Source organism: Lontra canadensis, unplaced genomic scaffold, assembly GCF_010015895.1.
Source record: "Lontra canadensis isolate GAN:19392208 unplaced genomic scaffold, GSC_riverotter_1.0 scaffold49, whole genome shotgun sequence".
NCBI classification, from domain to species: Eukaryota; Metazoa; Chordata; class Mammalia; order Carnivora; family Mustelidae; genus Lontra; species Lontra canadensis.
Window position 1 is genome coordinate 1765560 of NW_022631043.1, and position 14182 is coordinate 1779741.

At 47.5% G+C, this 14182-nt stretch overlaps 1 protein-coding gene across 3 annotated transcripts in view; it reads left to right on the forward strand.

Moving 5' to 3' along the window:
- The window catches only part of TRAPPC9 (trafficking protein particle complex 9), a 509775-nt gene that overhangs the window by 37680 nt on the left and 457913 nt on the right, over positions 1 to 14182 (forward strand). For all 3 annotated transcript variants that reach the window (XM_032873479.1, XM_032873478.1, XM_032873477.1), the window contains 2 exons: positions 4886 to 5007; positions 11950 to 12075. In XM_032873479.1, coding sequence (XP_032729370.1) covers positions 4886 to 5007; positions 11950 to 12075 — 248 coding nt within the window. The remainder of the gene's footprint in view (positions 1 to 4885; positions 5008 to 11949; positions 12076 to 14182) is intronic.

Below are 14182 nucleotides of genomic sequence, written 5' to 3' on the forward strand. Positions count from 1 at the left end.
GCATTTTGCTAGGGTGGACGATTTTGTGTCTTTATTGCATTATATCAGGAAGCACATGAGGCCAGTTTGTGGCATTATCGGCGATCACTTTGATTGTTGGCCAGGTTTCTCCAGTGTAAAGTTAACTGTATTCCTTTTTGTAATTAATAAGTAATTTGTGGGAAAATACTTTGAGACCATGGAAATATCCTGTTTCTCATCAAACTTTTACCTACTAGATTTGGCATTCACTGAAGATTTTTACCTGAGTCAGTTAATGATTGCCAAAAGTTGATGGTCTAACTTCATCATTACTTACCCATCTACTGGTTAGCCTTCTTGTACAAGGAAGAGCTTTCCCATCCTTTTCTCAGTTCCTCCCTCCCTCCTGTCTGCCCAGCCATCCATCCGGCCGGCCATCCATCTGGCTTTACTTTGGACTTACGGATCTTTATTTTATTCAGTGGGTTCTAATCCGTTGCTTCCATTCTTTATCCCCCCCGCTGCCATTGGCTAGATTTGGCCAGTGGGAGCCCTTCTAGCTGGTGCTTGTATCCTTTGTGCGCAGCATTTCCTCACTATCTGGAGTAAAGTGGAGATACGTGAGCCAGCTTTGACATCAGACATCCCTCTCCAGTGTTCTAGTTCCCTTTGTTTTTTAGAAACCAAAATCTGGCACTAAATATGCTATTACTTATAGGCCCTTTGAGAAGCTGATAGTGTTATCTAGAGTTCATACTCTGCTAACTCTAATTCCAGTCCCAAACCTGAGGAGTCTTTCCACTCTTTCCCTGTGTTATATTTATATCTTCCTTCTCTATCAGTGAGAAATCTGCCTCCTGATGTTATCAATATATTTACTCATTTTCTCAGTCCTACAGTATACAGAAAGTAGTTTCAGCATTACTGAGCAATGTCACCATATAAACAAACCTTTAAGTAGAATTTAAGAGTTGTTTATGTTCTTTTTGTCTTTACACCGAGGGTCAATATGCAAGGTACATGATCAGAGGCTGGTTGGGTTTGTCCTTTAATCCTCCCTGTCAAGGTAATTAAGTTATTTATCTGAAATGTAGGTAGGCTCATTTGTTTCTGTTTGCATGTCATTATAGGGTTCCCCCATCTTTATTGATTGATTTTTTTTTACTATATAGAACATGAAAATGGTTCCCAAAGTCAAAATTGTACACAAAGTTATACCCAGAGAAGGGTCACTGCCTCTGTTTCCCCTCTTACCTCCTTCCCTCTACCTTTGCACGTGACTAATCCCGTCCGTTCCTGGTTTTCCACTCTTGTGGGGATGTCTGTTTGCTTGTTTGTTGTTGAAAAAACCAGACAGATATTCTTACTTCTAGTTCTTGGGCAAAAGATAGCATATTACACATGTTCTTTTATGTTTGGCTTTTTTTGCTGTCATGTTTGCCAGCATATCCTGGAAATTGATCCTGGGCAGGTCATGGGGACGTGCCCCAGCCGTTCTCACAGGTGTGAGGCACGCCGTGTGCGTGGACGTGCGGTGTTCTGTTTACTGGTCTCCTCGTGGGCATTGTGGTTTCCAGTTGTTTGAATTTCGCTGCTCCGGTGAATAGCCCCGTACACGTGTGTTTCTGTGTTATTGGCATTGGGTCTTCAGTATAAATTCCTAGAAATGGTGTTCCTGGGTTGAAAGGTGAAAAAAACATGTAGACACACTTTTATTAGATTTTACCGCATTTCTGTCCATAGAGGTCATTAGCACTTTGCGTTCACAGGAGCCACGCACAAGGACGCCTTTTCTCTCCAAGTTTGTTAACGGCTCCTTGCTCGTTTAACATTTAACCAACTAGATAGGCTGTAGGTGACATTCGACAGCCTTTTAATTGGCGAGGGACATCTTTATATTTTTCTTTTGTGAATTATCTGCTTATATCTTCTCGTTTTTTTTCCTATTGGATTTTAGCTTTTTCTCAGTTTTTATGACTCTCTATATTACAGTTATAGCCTTTGTGAAATATGTTGTAAATACTTTCAGATCTTCATTTATATTTTGGCTTTGTGGTATTTTTACATAACTGAATTTATCAGTTTTTGAAACTGCATTTGGATTTGCATCATAGAGAGCCTTTCCATGTATCCAGTTTTAGAGGAGCTCACCTGAATTACTGGAACTTCTCTAATGGTTTTCTGTTTTACGTGTAGACCCTAGATCATTTGGAGTTGATTCTTGTGTTTGGTGTGAGGAACGGGTCTGTTTTGGTCTTTTTCCAAATGGCCTTCCGGGTGTCCCTGTACCGTTCATCAGAAATTCCATCTGTGCCGCAGAGTTGGAGGTGCCCAGTCTCATTCCTGACCTGTTGGCAGCCCTGTCTCCTTGCTGGCCCTCTGCAGACGGTGCCAGGAGTCCCCTGTGGCAGGGGCTTGGTTTTTCAGTAGGACAGGATGTGAGTGAGCCGGGGCGGTGCCGGGCCGCCTGCTGCTGCTGGGCTCACCGCCACACCAGCAGTGCCTGCCTTCTCTGAGCCCTGTTGCCGCTCTTCTCTCTCACGGTTTTGTTTCTCTCCTGCCTCGTCTGTCTCTGCTTTATGCCCTCTGATTTCTGCTTTGTTTTATCTCTGTGTGTGTTGCCTTAACAGTTTTGTGCCTTGTATGCCGTCTTGCCTATAAAAGGGCTCTGTAAGTCTCTACCTGTCTCTTGACTGCATGAATGATGGTTGGATGGACACCTGACATCCGTTGTGATGATGCTGTTTTCCGAACTTTGCCCCTGCCTCTTCTTTATTATGTCCACTCTTTTACTTGCCTCCTGCCTGGCCGTCAACCTGCCTGTTCATTGATTTTTCCTGCTTGTAGACTCAAGGCTGTGATCCTGATGACTCCTTGGTTTGCTGGTTCACACCAGCATTCCACGAGGACTGTCAGCGCTTTGTAGATGTCAAGAAAGATGGAATCTATTGCATACTCGTGTTTTAGAGCTTGTTATTCTTGTACCGAATGAAATGAAATCACTGTGACCCACTAAGCTCTCTCCTGAGCTCTGCTGTTGCTCGTTGCCAACACATTGTGCGGTGCCGGCTTGTCCCCCAGCATCAGTACTGGTGTTTAATCCTTAAACGAACCCTCGTCATCGCGGGCGCCATTTCTTTCAAAGTGGAGCGGGCATTTGCTCTTTCTCCCTGGGTGGGGACTCCTCGATCAGAAACTGTTTAGAGGACAGGAGGTACCATGAAGAATGAAAGACCCACCTTACTCTTGGCCCCCGTTACGTTTCCCTTCCTTTCTTCAAGGGAAAAGAGTAGAAGTCAGTGATACAAAGATAAATTATTAGAGCCTATTAGATAAATCACGACGGCCTGTACACTCACTCAGTGTTCTTTTAGCCGGAAATGAATGTACTGTGCGCACGAGAAGCACACGAGGCATAGCAGTACATTGGTGTAAAACGTAGGCCCGAGTTTGAGTCCTGCCCTGGAGTCACTCGCTCTGGAATTCTGAAAACCAGCAAGGACACCTGTCTCCCCAGGACTTCTTTCCTCACCGCAGGACGGGGGCACACTGGGGACCTCCCTCAGAGCACGGTTGGGGGCTCCTTAGCACATGTGCTGAGTCCTTCTGCGTGCAAAACCATGTTTCTTTGGCTCTGCTGGTGTTGTACGCTCCGTGTCCACTCTCCCTGCTCTGAAGGGAGGCCTTGTGGCCTGGACATGGAATTCTTAGCTCTCTGTAAGGATTGTGTCATTAGGCCTTGATGATTTAAACCTGTTCTTTAAAAAGAAATACATTTTAGGTTTTTTCAAGTATACCCTTTTCACTTATCATTTGTAGTTCTGTCCTCTCATGCCTTGCTGTGATTTTCACGAAATCCGAAGGAAACAAGATCCCAAGCCCCGTGCCTCTTCGTGGCTCTCTGTGGTGGTTCTGTCCTCCCCGGCTAGAGGAGGGTTTTGTATAGGAGATTGTCTCTGTTCCCCTTTGCGTGAGTCCCTCTGTCTGTTTGCCCATCTGCCACCTGTCTGTCTGTCTGTCTGTGTGTCCATTCATTCTTCTGTCTTGTTCCCAAAAGTGTTTAAGGCAGCTTACAGATTAACGGAGCCAGATCAGAAGCGAGGGTGGGGCATGGACTGGCATGTGTGTCCCGGGCAGTGAGATGCCCGCCTGGGCCCCGGGGATTGTAAGGCTCGGCCACAGCCTCATGCCTGAGCCCCCGGCAGGTGCCAGGAAGATGCGGTTTGGCATAGACAGAAAGAAGTGGCTTAGCGGGACCCTGGCTTTTTCTGTTGCTGGGGCGTAGCAGAGCTTTTTTGTGTTCTGTGAAATAAAAATCACGTTTTCCTTTTTCCCTGTTTGAGTTCCATGTGTAGCTGGTATGTTCTGTAAATGGAGATTTCTCCAGAACTCTCCCCTCCTGTGAGTCTGACGGCTGAGGAATTTGGCCGTTCTGCCTAGTGAAAGAGATTGGCTGGAGCTGGAAAATGGGAACCTCAGACAGGACACCAGCCTTTGTTGGTTGGATTCCTTCAGTCCTGGCTGATCCGGGAAGCGCTTTCAGGTAGTTTATCTTTGTTTGAGGACGTGCGCAGGGCCTCCTGCGAGCGCTCAGCGTAGAGCCGCGAGGTGATGTGCGTCGGCCGCGTCGTCTTCCAGGATGGCGACGTGGTGGACAGGTGACTTTCCTACAGTGCATCCCACGGTCTCCACTAGACGGTTTCAGGAAGGGGAGCGCGCTCTGAGCTAATTATCGTTTAACACAAGCTCTGATGGTAAGACTTACAGGGGCCATAGAAGCTAGGAGGAATTTAAAAATGGCTTCGTTTCTTAAACTGCAGAGGGGGGTGTCTTTAAGCTTTATCCTGTTTGTGCCCTGCTTTCAAAAGAACAAAGAAGACAGAAAAAGCAAAAGATTCTTTGTTTTCTTCCTTTTGGTTCGCAGGTGCCCTCACGACCAACGGCATAAATCCCGACACCAGTTCCGAGATTGGACGTGCTAAGAACTGTCTTAGTCCCGAGGACATAATTGACAAGTATAAGGAGGCCATTTCCTATTACAGCAAGGTGATGTCACTGCTTCATAAGCCCCTTTCCTAATTGTGTCGTTCGAACCGGGAGCTCCTGGTTTACACTGGGAAGCACCACAGTGTCTCCCAGTTGTTTGGCTCCGTAAGTATTCGTGTATTGTTCCCTAACACAGGATACTACATGCCTGAAAACGTGTTTTATTTCCGATTCAAAACAATGTGTATGTCATTCAGTATTTGGGGAAAGGGGAAGAAAGGCTATCATAGCGCCGCTGCTCAGAGATAGTTGCTTTAACCCTTTAGCTTCTATTTTCTGGTCTTCTCGGCGTGTGTTCTGTGTTCACTGTGCGGAGACTCGCGTCTCTGATTTGGCGCAGCGTGTGTTCCTCTGTAGTTCAGTCTTGCGTGGCCTGCTTTCTAATGATGTGCCCAGTGTGCTGTCTTCTGGATGCACCATTCCTGTTACCGGATGTAAAAAAAATTTAAATTTCGCATACACTTTCCGCCATCCGGAGGACGATAGCTGCAGCTGTGCAGGGGTGAGGCAGCAGCAGCTGGTGGGAGCGGACCCCTCCCCGGCCCTCACCTCTCAGACTGGCGAGATGGATGTCGTGTGGGCGGCAGGCCCGTGACGCACGTGTGCAGGTGGGTGGCTCTTCTTTAGGGAGATGAGGCCATCCCATGCATGTCCTGCCGCCGCTCCCCATTCCCTGAGAGGTACACCGCGATGTCCTCGTGCTGCAGGCCTCCGCCCTCTGCAGATAGGGTGGACGGTCCCCTCCCAGGTGGAGGAGGTCCTCTACTCGTGCGCATGCAAGACTGCCGGGAGCCCCGCGCGGGGAGCAGGCAGCACCTCGAGCCCCGCGTCCTGCCTGCTCCTGCAGAGCCCACAGCTTTGCTGCTCTTTGCTTCCTCCCCATCCTGGGGGCTGCATGGGCTTTCTCGCATCCCCCTTCTGGGAAGACTGGCTTCATTGAGCGTCTTTGGACATGCATGCTTGTGTGCTTTTTTGTTTTTTGTTTTTTAAGATTTTCTTCATTTGAGCTCTGTCCAATAAAGAGAGTGAGCACAAAGGCACAGGAGCAGAGGGGGAGGAAGAGAAAGAGAGAGAGACAGTGGGGAGAGGTGCAGAGGGGGAGAGAGAATCCTCAAGTCAACTCTGCACTGAGCGTGGAGACCGACACGGGGCTCCATCTCACGACCCTGAGATCATGACCTGAGCTGAAACCCAGACTGGACGCTCAATGGACTGAATCCCCCAGGTGCCCCTATTCTCGTGTGCCTGTATGATCATTCTAGTTAAGATTTCTGGGAATCACTGGACATGACGTTCTACATTGATCATAATTCGCTTTCAGGTTACTCCTCAAATTCCTTCTCCAACAGGGAATGAAAAGGAGTAGAATTATTTATTTAACCAGTTCTCCGTTCCTGAATATTAGGAAGACTGAAACGACCTAATATGCAGGAACGGAGCACTGTTTGCCATCATGGGAAGGAAAACAGTTTTTTTTAAGGACATAGTCCCTAGAAGTGGACTTGAGTCAGATAATGCGTGGTATTTTTGGGGCTTACTTATACACTGCCATATTGTCCTTCAAGAAGGTTAACAATCTGCTCTCTCACAAACACTAGCTATTAGGATATTTGTCACCTTTTAGGGTGTTTGCCACTATGATGGGCAAAAGTAACTTTTCATTGTTTACATTTAATTATCAGTGAGATACTGAGCATTTTTGACTTGTTACCATTTACATTTCTTATATGAATTACCCATATGTGTCCTCTACATACATTTAAGGTGGGGTGTTTCTCTTGTTGATTTGTTATAGCTCTTTGTATGTTATGGATATTAGCTTCTTACCTTTCATCAATGTCTGTTACAAATCTGTTTCCTAATGTTGCTTGCCTTTAATTTTGTTCATGAGGTTTTCTTTTTATTTGTGGTCAAAACATGTTTTTAATATGGTAAGTCCTTTCCTTATGGGTTTTACCTTCAGTATTATGCTTAGAAATGCCTGACAATAGAATAAAATTCCTTTCCTTAGTTTTTTTAAAACTCTAGAATAGGGATGATGATAGTACCTCTCTCAGAGGGATATAGTGAGGATAGGCAGAGTGAAGTACTGGAAAGTATCGTATTAGCTGTTGTTAGCATTTTATTTATTTATTTAAGAAAAGATTTTATTTGATAGAGAGGGGGAGAACACAGGGGGAGAGGGGGAAGCAGACTCCCCACTGAGCAAGGACCCTGATGTGGGGCTGGATCCCAGGACCCTGGGTTCATGACCTGAGCTGAAGGCAGACACTTAATGACCGACCCACCCAGGCGCCCCTGCAATTATTTTTTATTAATATTTTTAAAAAGAATTAATGAGAGAGAGAGAGAGAGGCCATGTGCCCAGGCACCCTTGAGCAGGGTCAGGGACAGAGCGGGAGGGAGAGAATCCCAAGCAGACTCTGTGCTGAGCGTGGAGCCTGATTCTGGGCTTGTTTCCTTGACCCTGAGATCATGACTTGAGCTGAAAGCAAGAGTCGGGCGCTCATCGACTGAGCCACCCAGGTGCCCCTCTTGTTAGCATTTTAAGTTATTTACCTCCTTACCTATAACATATTTTGTGTACATAATGACACAGCAATATCACTTATTTTTTCCAGGTACTATCTGATTATTCTACCATGACTTACTGAATTCATAACTTTTCTCTTTGATTTGAAATCCCACTTACCCATATATTAGAGTTTAATCCTGACTTTTTTTTCATTCCTTTCTACAATTTTCTTTTCTTAGTCTAGCATCATGATATTTTATTTCCTGTAATTTATTTAATATATGATAATATGTCTTCTTTTCTTTAAAATTCCTTCCTCTGATTCCAGATTTTCTTGGCTAGTATTTTGACTTTATTATTCATAAAGAATTATGAAATATTTTGTTCAAGTTACAAAAAAAAGAAAGAAGGTAAAAGAAAACCACATTGGAATTTTCATGGGGTTTGCAATAAATTTTGAATTATTTTTAGGAGAACTTATATCTTCACAAAACTGCTTTTCTCTGTAGACTGTGTTAACATCTCTGCATTTACACGTCTTATTTTAAGTTCCGCAGTACAGTTGCAGTTGTCTTCACTGAGAACGTGAGCATTGTTTTTAAGTTTATTCCTAGTTATTGTACGTGTTTCTGTTAATTTTGTGGATGAGATTTTTTGCCATTATATTTTTGAACTGCTATGAGCTGATATGTAGGAAGGCAGATTGATTTTTTTCTTTTTAAAGTTTTTATTTATTTATTTGACAGAGAGAGACACAGCGAGAGAGGGAACAAAAGCAGGGGGAGAGTGGGAGAGGGAGAAGCAGGCTTCCCACTGAGCAGGGAGCCCGATGTGGGGCTTGATCCCAGGACCCTGGAATCATGACTTGAGCCGAAGGCAGATGCTTAGGGACTGAGCCACCCAGGGGCCCCAGACTGATGTTTTATTATATGTGCTGCCAGAGCGAGCACCCAGATTGATGTTTTAATATTCATTTTGTAACTGGCTAGTTAAAAATTATAAGTAATAAGCCCTTTTTCCAGAATCCTTTCTTTTCTCTTTTCAATTGTTTCCAACATTATCCAAGTGATCATAGCTAAGTTCTGTCAGTGGGTGGGCAAATGGAGAGGTCATGTGCTTGTAGAACTAATTCTAGCAGTTTAGTGACTGTCTTTGGGCTAGAGAGGCAGAAGGAACCTGGGTAAGGTCAGGGAAGGAGGCTCCGGATGCGCACAGGGACCAGGCTCTCCTGCCTCTGGGGCGAAGCCCGGTGGGCACGGCAGGTGGACGCCGGCTCGCCAGCCAGGGCTCACTAAGAGTTAGTGGCTACCTGCAGCTCCATGTCAGTAAGGATGTGAGACTTGTCTGCCAGGGGCTCGGCGGGGGAGTCAGGTGGCTGTGGGAGATGATGTTTCCAGTTCCAAGAGTGGAAAGAGCAGACTCTGGAGTCGGGCAGAGCTGGGTTTGACTCTCCCCTCCCATGTCTCAGGCTGTCAGAGTTCAGTCCAGCCGCGGGAGATCAGCCCAGGTTTCTTTTCTCTCGAATGGCGACATGAAGGCCTGCTGCGTGGAGTTTTTAATCAGGGTAAATGATCTGTGTATGTCAGTGCCTACTGCAGTGGTGGGCTCGTTCTACTTGGTCACCGTCTCCTGCCCTGGTTGAGTACGTGTCCAGCAAGACGTCTAGAAGAAACCAGTTCCTCTCCTCATGTACGGGGCAGATGCATGTCTTGCCTGTCTCTCTGGCTGTACTTTTCCTCATTTGCGTCATTACCTCTTTGCTCCTGTTCTTTTCTCTTCTATGTCCTCCACCACCATGAAGTGAGAGTGGTCCAGGGATGTTGGTGCACTTCCCGGATCTGAGTGTATTTGATTTGTAACACACCCACGCACGCACACGCGCGCACACACACACACACACACACACACTCATCAGGCTACCTCCCACTTAACGGGGAGAAGCACCACCTTTGGTTTTCATTCCCTGCGAGGGATTGCAAAATCTCTTCAGCAGACTCTTGGTGGCTTCATGAATAATTTTTTATTAGATTTCTGATTTGTGGCCAAGGAAATTCTTTCATATTGGAACAGATGACTAGAGACATAGACCTTCTGCTGAGATACTGGTGTTGGAAGGAACCTTGGAGAACATGTGGCCCCCTACCTTCCCATAGCAGAGATACTAAAGCCCAGGGAGGTTAAGTGACTGTCAGAGTCACACAGTGGCATTATTGGAACCAGAAGCTAGGTCTTGTGTCTTCTTGTGCGCACAGATGGAAAGATAGCTGGGCTGGGAGGCAGAGGACCCTCCTTGCGAGAGTTAGTGTCTGGAGAGAGTTCTCAGTGTTCACCTGCCTTTAGCTGTGTTCATGTGGCCTCTCTAGTGAAGGTCACTTTATTCCTAATGGAGTGATATTTCCGCCTTAGTTTTGGCATCATACCTGAGTTCAAATCCTGCCTTCATCAGTTACTAGCTAATCTTGGGCAAGAAACTTTACTTTTTTTAGGTCTCATTTTGGGCCCTAAAATAATGGTAGAATTTGTTTTAGGATTTTTGTTTTAGAATTGAATGAGCTAATTCCCTCATTTACTCTTAAAGTATTGCTTGTATAGTTCTTTTTTTTTTTTAATTTTATTTTTTTAGTTCCAAGTGCTTGTGTAGTTCTATGTGGGACCTTTGCTAGTAGGTAGTCACTAAGGACCCAGTAGTGAAATGGGGCTTCGTTCCTGCGTCCTAGAGCTTATGTTCCAGGAAAATGATGGAAGACTAGGTATTTAGGTCCTTAGAAATTGTCCTTTCTTTTCCTAATCCCCACTGATTGTGGATACCTTTCTACTAATGGATGAACAACTTTTTTATGATTGCAGTTTAAATCTCTGTGTAGTATAATTAAAAATATATAAATGTCGCATAAAATATGTAAAAACATGGAGTTGACTTTTATTTTCACCTAAATGGAAGTTTTAAGGGTTTTGAAGGAAAAGAAGTTATTTAATTTCAGTGAAATAAAGTCCTTATGTTTGTTGTTGTTGTTAAATGGTCTATAAAACTTGGTAGATTTTGGGGCTCCAGGGTGGCTCAGTTAAGTGTCTGCCTTCCGCTCAGGTCATGACCCCAGGGTTCTGGGATCGAGCCCTGCGTCGGGCTCCCTGGCTTCGGGTCTGCTTTCCCTCTCCTAGTCCCCCTGCTTGTGTTCCCTCTTTCTGTTCTCTTTCTTGCTCTGTCTCTCTGTCAAGTAAACAGATGAAATCATAAAAAACAAACAAAAAACCGGTAGATTTTTGACTTCAGAGTTGGTAGTTGGGGAAGTATAGTTTCTTTTTATGACTCTGTCTGGTAATTGTAATATATCACAAATTATGGACATTTCACATATTTGAAAAGAGGGGAGCATAGAGGCCTGCCCTTCTTAGCACAGTGATTTCTTTGTCTACTTTATAGAAATAACTTGAGTAAGAAGCACGAGACCTTTGCTTCTTCATAATTGGTAAATGGGCAGGTGGGGCTGCCAGGCCTCTGGGGTGCTCGGTGCACAGCGGTTGTGGGATGGGGTGACTCCCAGTGTGTGATGCCCACCGACAATATTGGTGGGGGACGTCCTCACCCGTGGGCGCTCATCTACGGGACTCCCCTCTATAAACCTTTTCTTCAACTGCAAGTTTTTCCGATTCCTCAATGGAAGATCACTCCAGCTCAGGGTACTTAGGAGAAAAGACAAAACAGGTTTGGAGTGGAAAAGAAAACAGGCAGAAGAACGGCCAGCATACAGTTTTGCAGTGTAGCGTCAGCGGGGGGGTGGGGGCTAGAGGGGGGACAGGGGGCACTCTGGACAGGGGTCCCAGCCACATGCATGCAGCCCTCCCGCAGCCCTCCCGGGTGGGAGCTACCTTGGGCAGAGCCAAGAGCCCTGGAGGTGAGGCCTGAGAGCACTTAGCCAGGGTCACCGTCGAGTAGCGAATGAAGGGCTGGGAGCCTTTTCTATCTCCTCTGTCTCTCGGAGCTGAGAAACAGGGCCAAGTAACTCGGAGAGAAGATCACAGAGGCGTGGAGCACTAAGTGCCGGCACACAGGGGCGCAGGGTGTTTGCCACAAAGTCAGATACGTTCACAACTTCAGCAGGTGTGAGAGGGTTGCGAGCTGTTTCAGAGCACAGGAGATGTAAGTGGAAATGGAGACAGGTACCCACCAGCAGCATTGTGAAATTTGATAAGAGTACCTGCTGTTGTGCATTTGTAGGTTCAGTCCGCCAACCTCCTCTGACCCCATAAGAGATGGACTTTCTCCGACAGAACCTCTATCCCCCTCTCCCCACGGTGGGGGGCTGCTCTCGGTCCCCAAGCTTGGGGAAGTGCCCTGCGGGGTCCCGGAGCCCGTGTCGTGTCATGACACGACAGAGAATCTTTATTGTCTCTTCTGTTTGACAAGTCTCCTCCTTTGTGCTCTACAGTACAAGAACGCCGGAGTGGTTGAGTTAGAGGCGTGTGTCAAGGCTGTGCGCGTCCTCGCCATTCAGAAGCGGAGCATGGAAGCCTCCGAGTTTCTGCAGAACGCCGTCTACATTAACCTCCGGCAGGTGGGTGTGCATCCTGCTCGCGGAAGTCTTTGCGCGGCTCTCTGGAGCCTGTCGTCACGAGCCCACCCGACGGCGGCGCCGGGGCTCGGTGTGGCTGGTGGCAGCTCCGCAGCCAGCACCCGCTGTCCTACTAACACAGCTCCTCCGTCTCCTTCGTCACATGATGAGCCTTTCCTTTCAAAATCCCACATTTTTTCCCCTTAAAATTTTTTCTTGATCGGAGAAACCACTTGCCAGCTTTGTGACCTTGAAGCAGCTCTGGTCTTCTTGCCTCAGTCTTGTCACTTGGGATGTGACTGCCATCTGTCATCCTGTGCAGGTCGCTGATGTCACACAGCGGGCAGTCAGCAGATGCTTCTGAGTCTGCGTCCGGATAGGATTTGTTACAGCGGAATCGATAGAGCTCTTAGCTATAGGTTGCTAATGCAAAATGCAAGCTGCTGGTCAACAAAGATTTGAGACGTTGGCTAACATCACTTGGATTTTTATGGGCAGGGGAACCAAGTCTCCAACGTCCAGCAGCTTGCTTACGGACCCATGGCAGGGAGCGGGATAGGTGACTGTAACAGCACCGCTGTTTGCTGGGCACAGGCTGCTCTAGGGCTGGGAAGGAGGGGTGCAGCTGCTTTCCACGAGCTGACGGTTTCGTAGCCAAGATAGACCTTCGGTGCTGGAGTGCGTGAGAAAAAGGGGGTAGGGAGCATGTGGCAAATGGCAAATGAAGCTAGTTTGGTGGTGGGGGAGGGTGTGGGGTCCGGGGCTGTCTGAGGCAGTGAGGTTCAAGCTGGGATGGGAAGGTTGGGTAGGAGATAGCCAGGAGAGGAGGACGTGGGATCCGAGCATTCCAGGAAGATGGCTCAGCAGGAGTCAGTCTGAAATCAGAGAGAGCGAGTTCCCTGGGAGGAACCGGAACTTGTGGAGACAAGCTGGAGGGGAGCTTGAGAGAGGGGCCGAGTCAGGGCTGGAGGGCTTGTTGGCCAGGGCAAGGGTTTACAGCGTACACTAAGCATGGTAGGTTTTAGAGGAAAGGACTTCCAGGCACGGGACAATCTGATCACATTTGTCTTGAGTAAGAAGGTCAGGGGGCAGTACGGATACTCCACCTGGGGATTGCTGAGCAGGGAGAGGGAGCGGACCGTGCACACGTGTGGGTCATACAGAGGGAACAGTGGAGGACTGTGGGGAGGGTCAGCGGGACCACCGCCCAGCCTCTGGCTTGATTTTGCTGGTGCTGTGCTCTAAGAGGGAAAGCTGCAGAGGATGCTTTGGGGGGAAAGGTGATGGGTTCAGTTGTGGGTATAGTTGAAAGCCTGTTGGATATGTGGGCCTGGCCTCAGGCGAGAGGGAGGGTCGTGATTGGGAGAGAGGAGAGAGATTAGAGTCATTTCGTATTGTGGACACATAAAAAACATGAATGAGACACTCGGGCCTCTCCATCCAGATTTGACACATGAATATTTTGCCATATTGACTAGAGATTCTTAGTTTTCAAAATAGGAATAAAAGAGAAACAAAATTGGAGCTAATGAATGTCTTTGGGTTGGTGTGTGTCCTCCTCACACATGTTATAACGGTATCTATGCTACAGTCAATATTTTAGCATAATGCTTAAGCACAGGGGCTGTGGCATCACTCCCTTGGGCAGGTGATGTGGATGCTCTGTGCCTCCTTCCCTCTCCGGAAGCACCTCACTGCCCATCAGGCCCCTTGTCACAGGGAGTCCCCAGTTCAGACAGGAAGGGGTGCTGCTGCGCGGGTAAGACGTTGAAGGGAGAGACAAAAACAGGAGAGCTGGTGAACCCAGTACAGGCAAATAAACCACAAAGAGGAAAATCATGCAGCGTTTGGGCCATTCAGTGTGAGGGAAACAGCCCTGCACAAACTCCGAGTGGGGACCTGGCGGTCACTCGGGGCCCTGGGCGGTTTGTTCCTGAGGGGAAGCCACTTCATAGGCAGGCTGGGGCCAGACCTCGTGAGCGCGGAGACCAGGGGCTCGACGGGTGGGGGGGTGGTCCTCGTGGGCATTAATGCTGCGGGGCCCTGCAGGCCTGGAGGGTGGTCAGCCCGGCTTGGGCCCACAGCCTGCCCTGCCCCTTAGTGGCCGCGG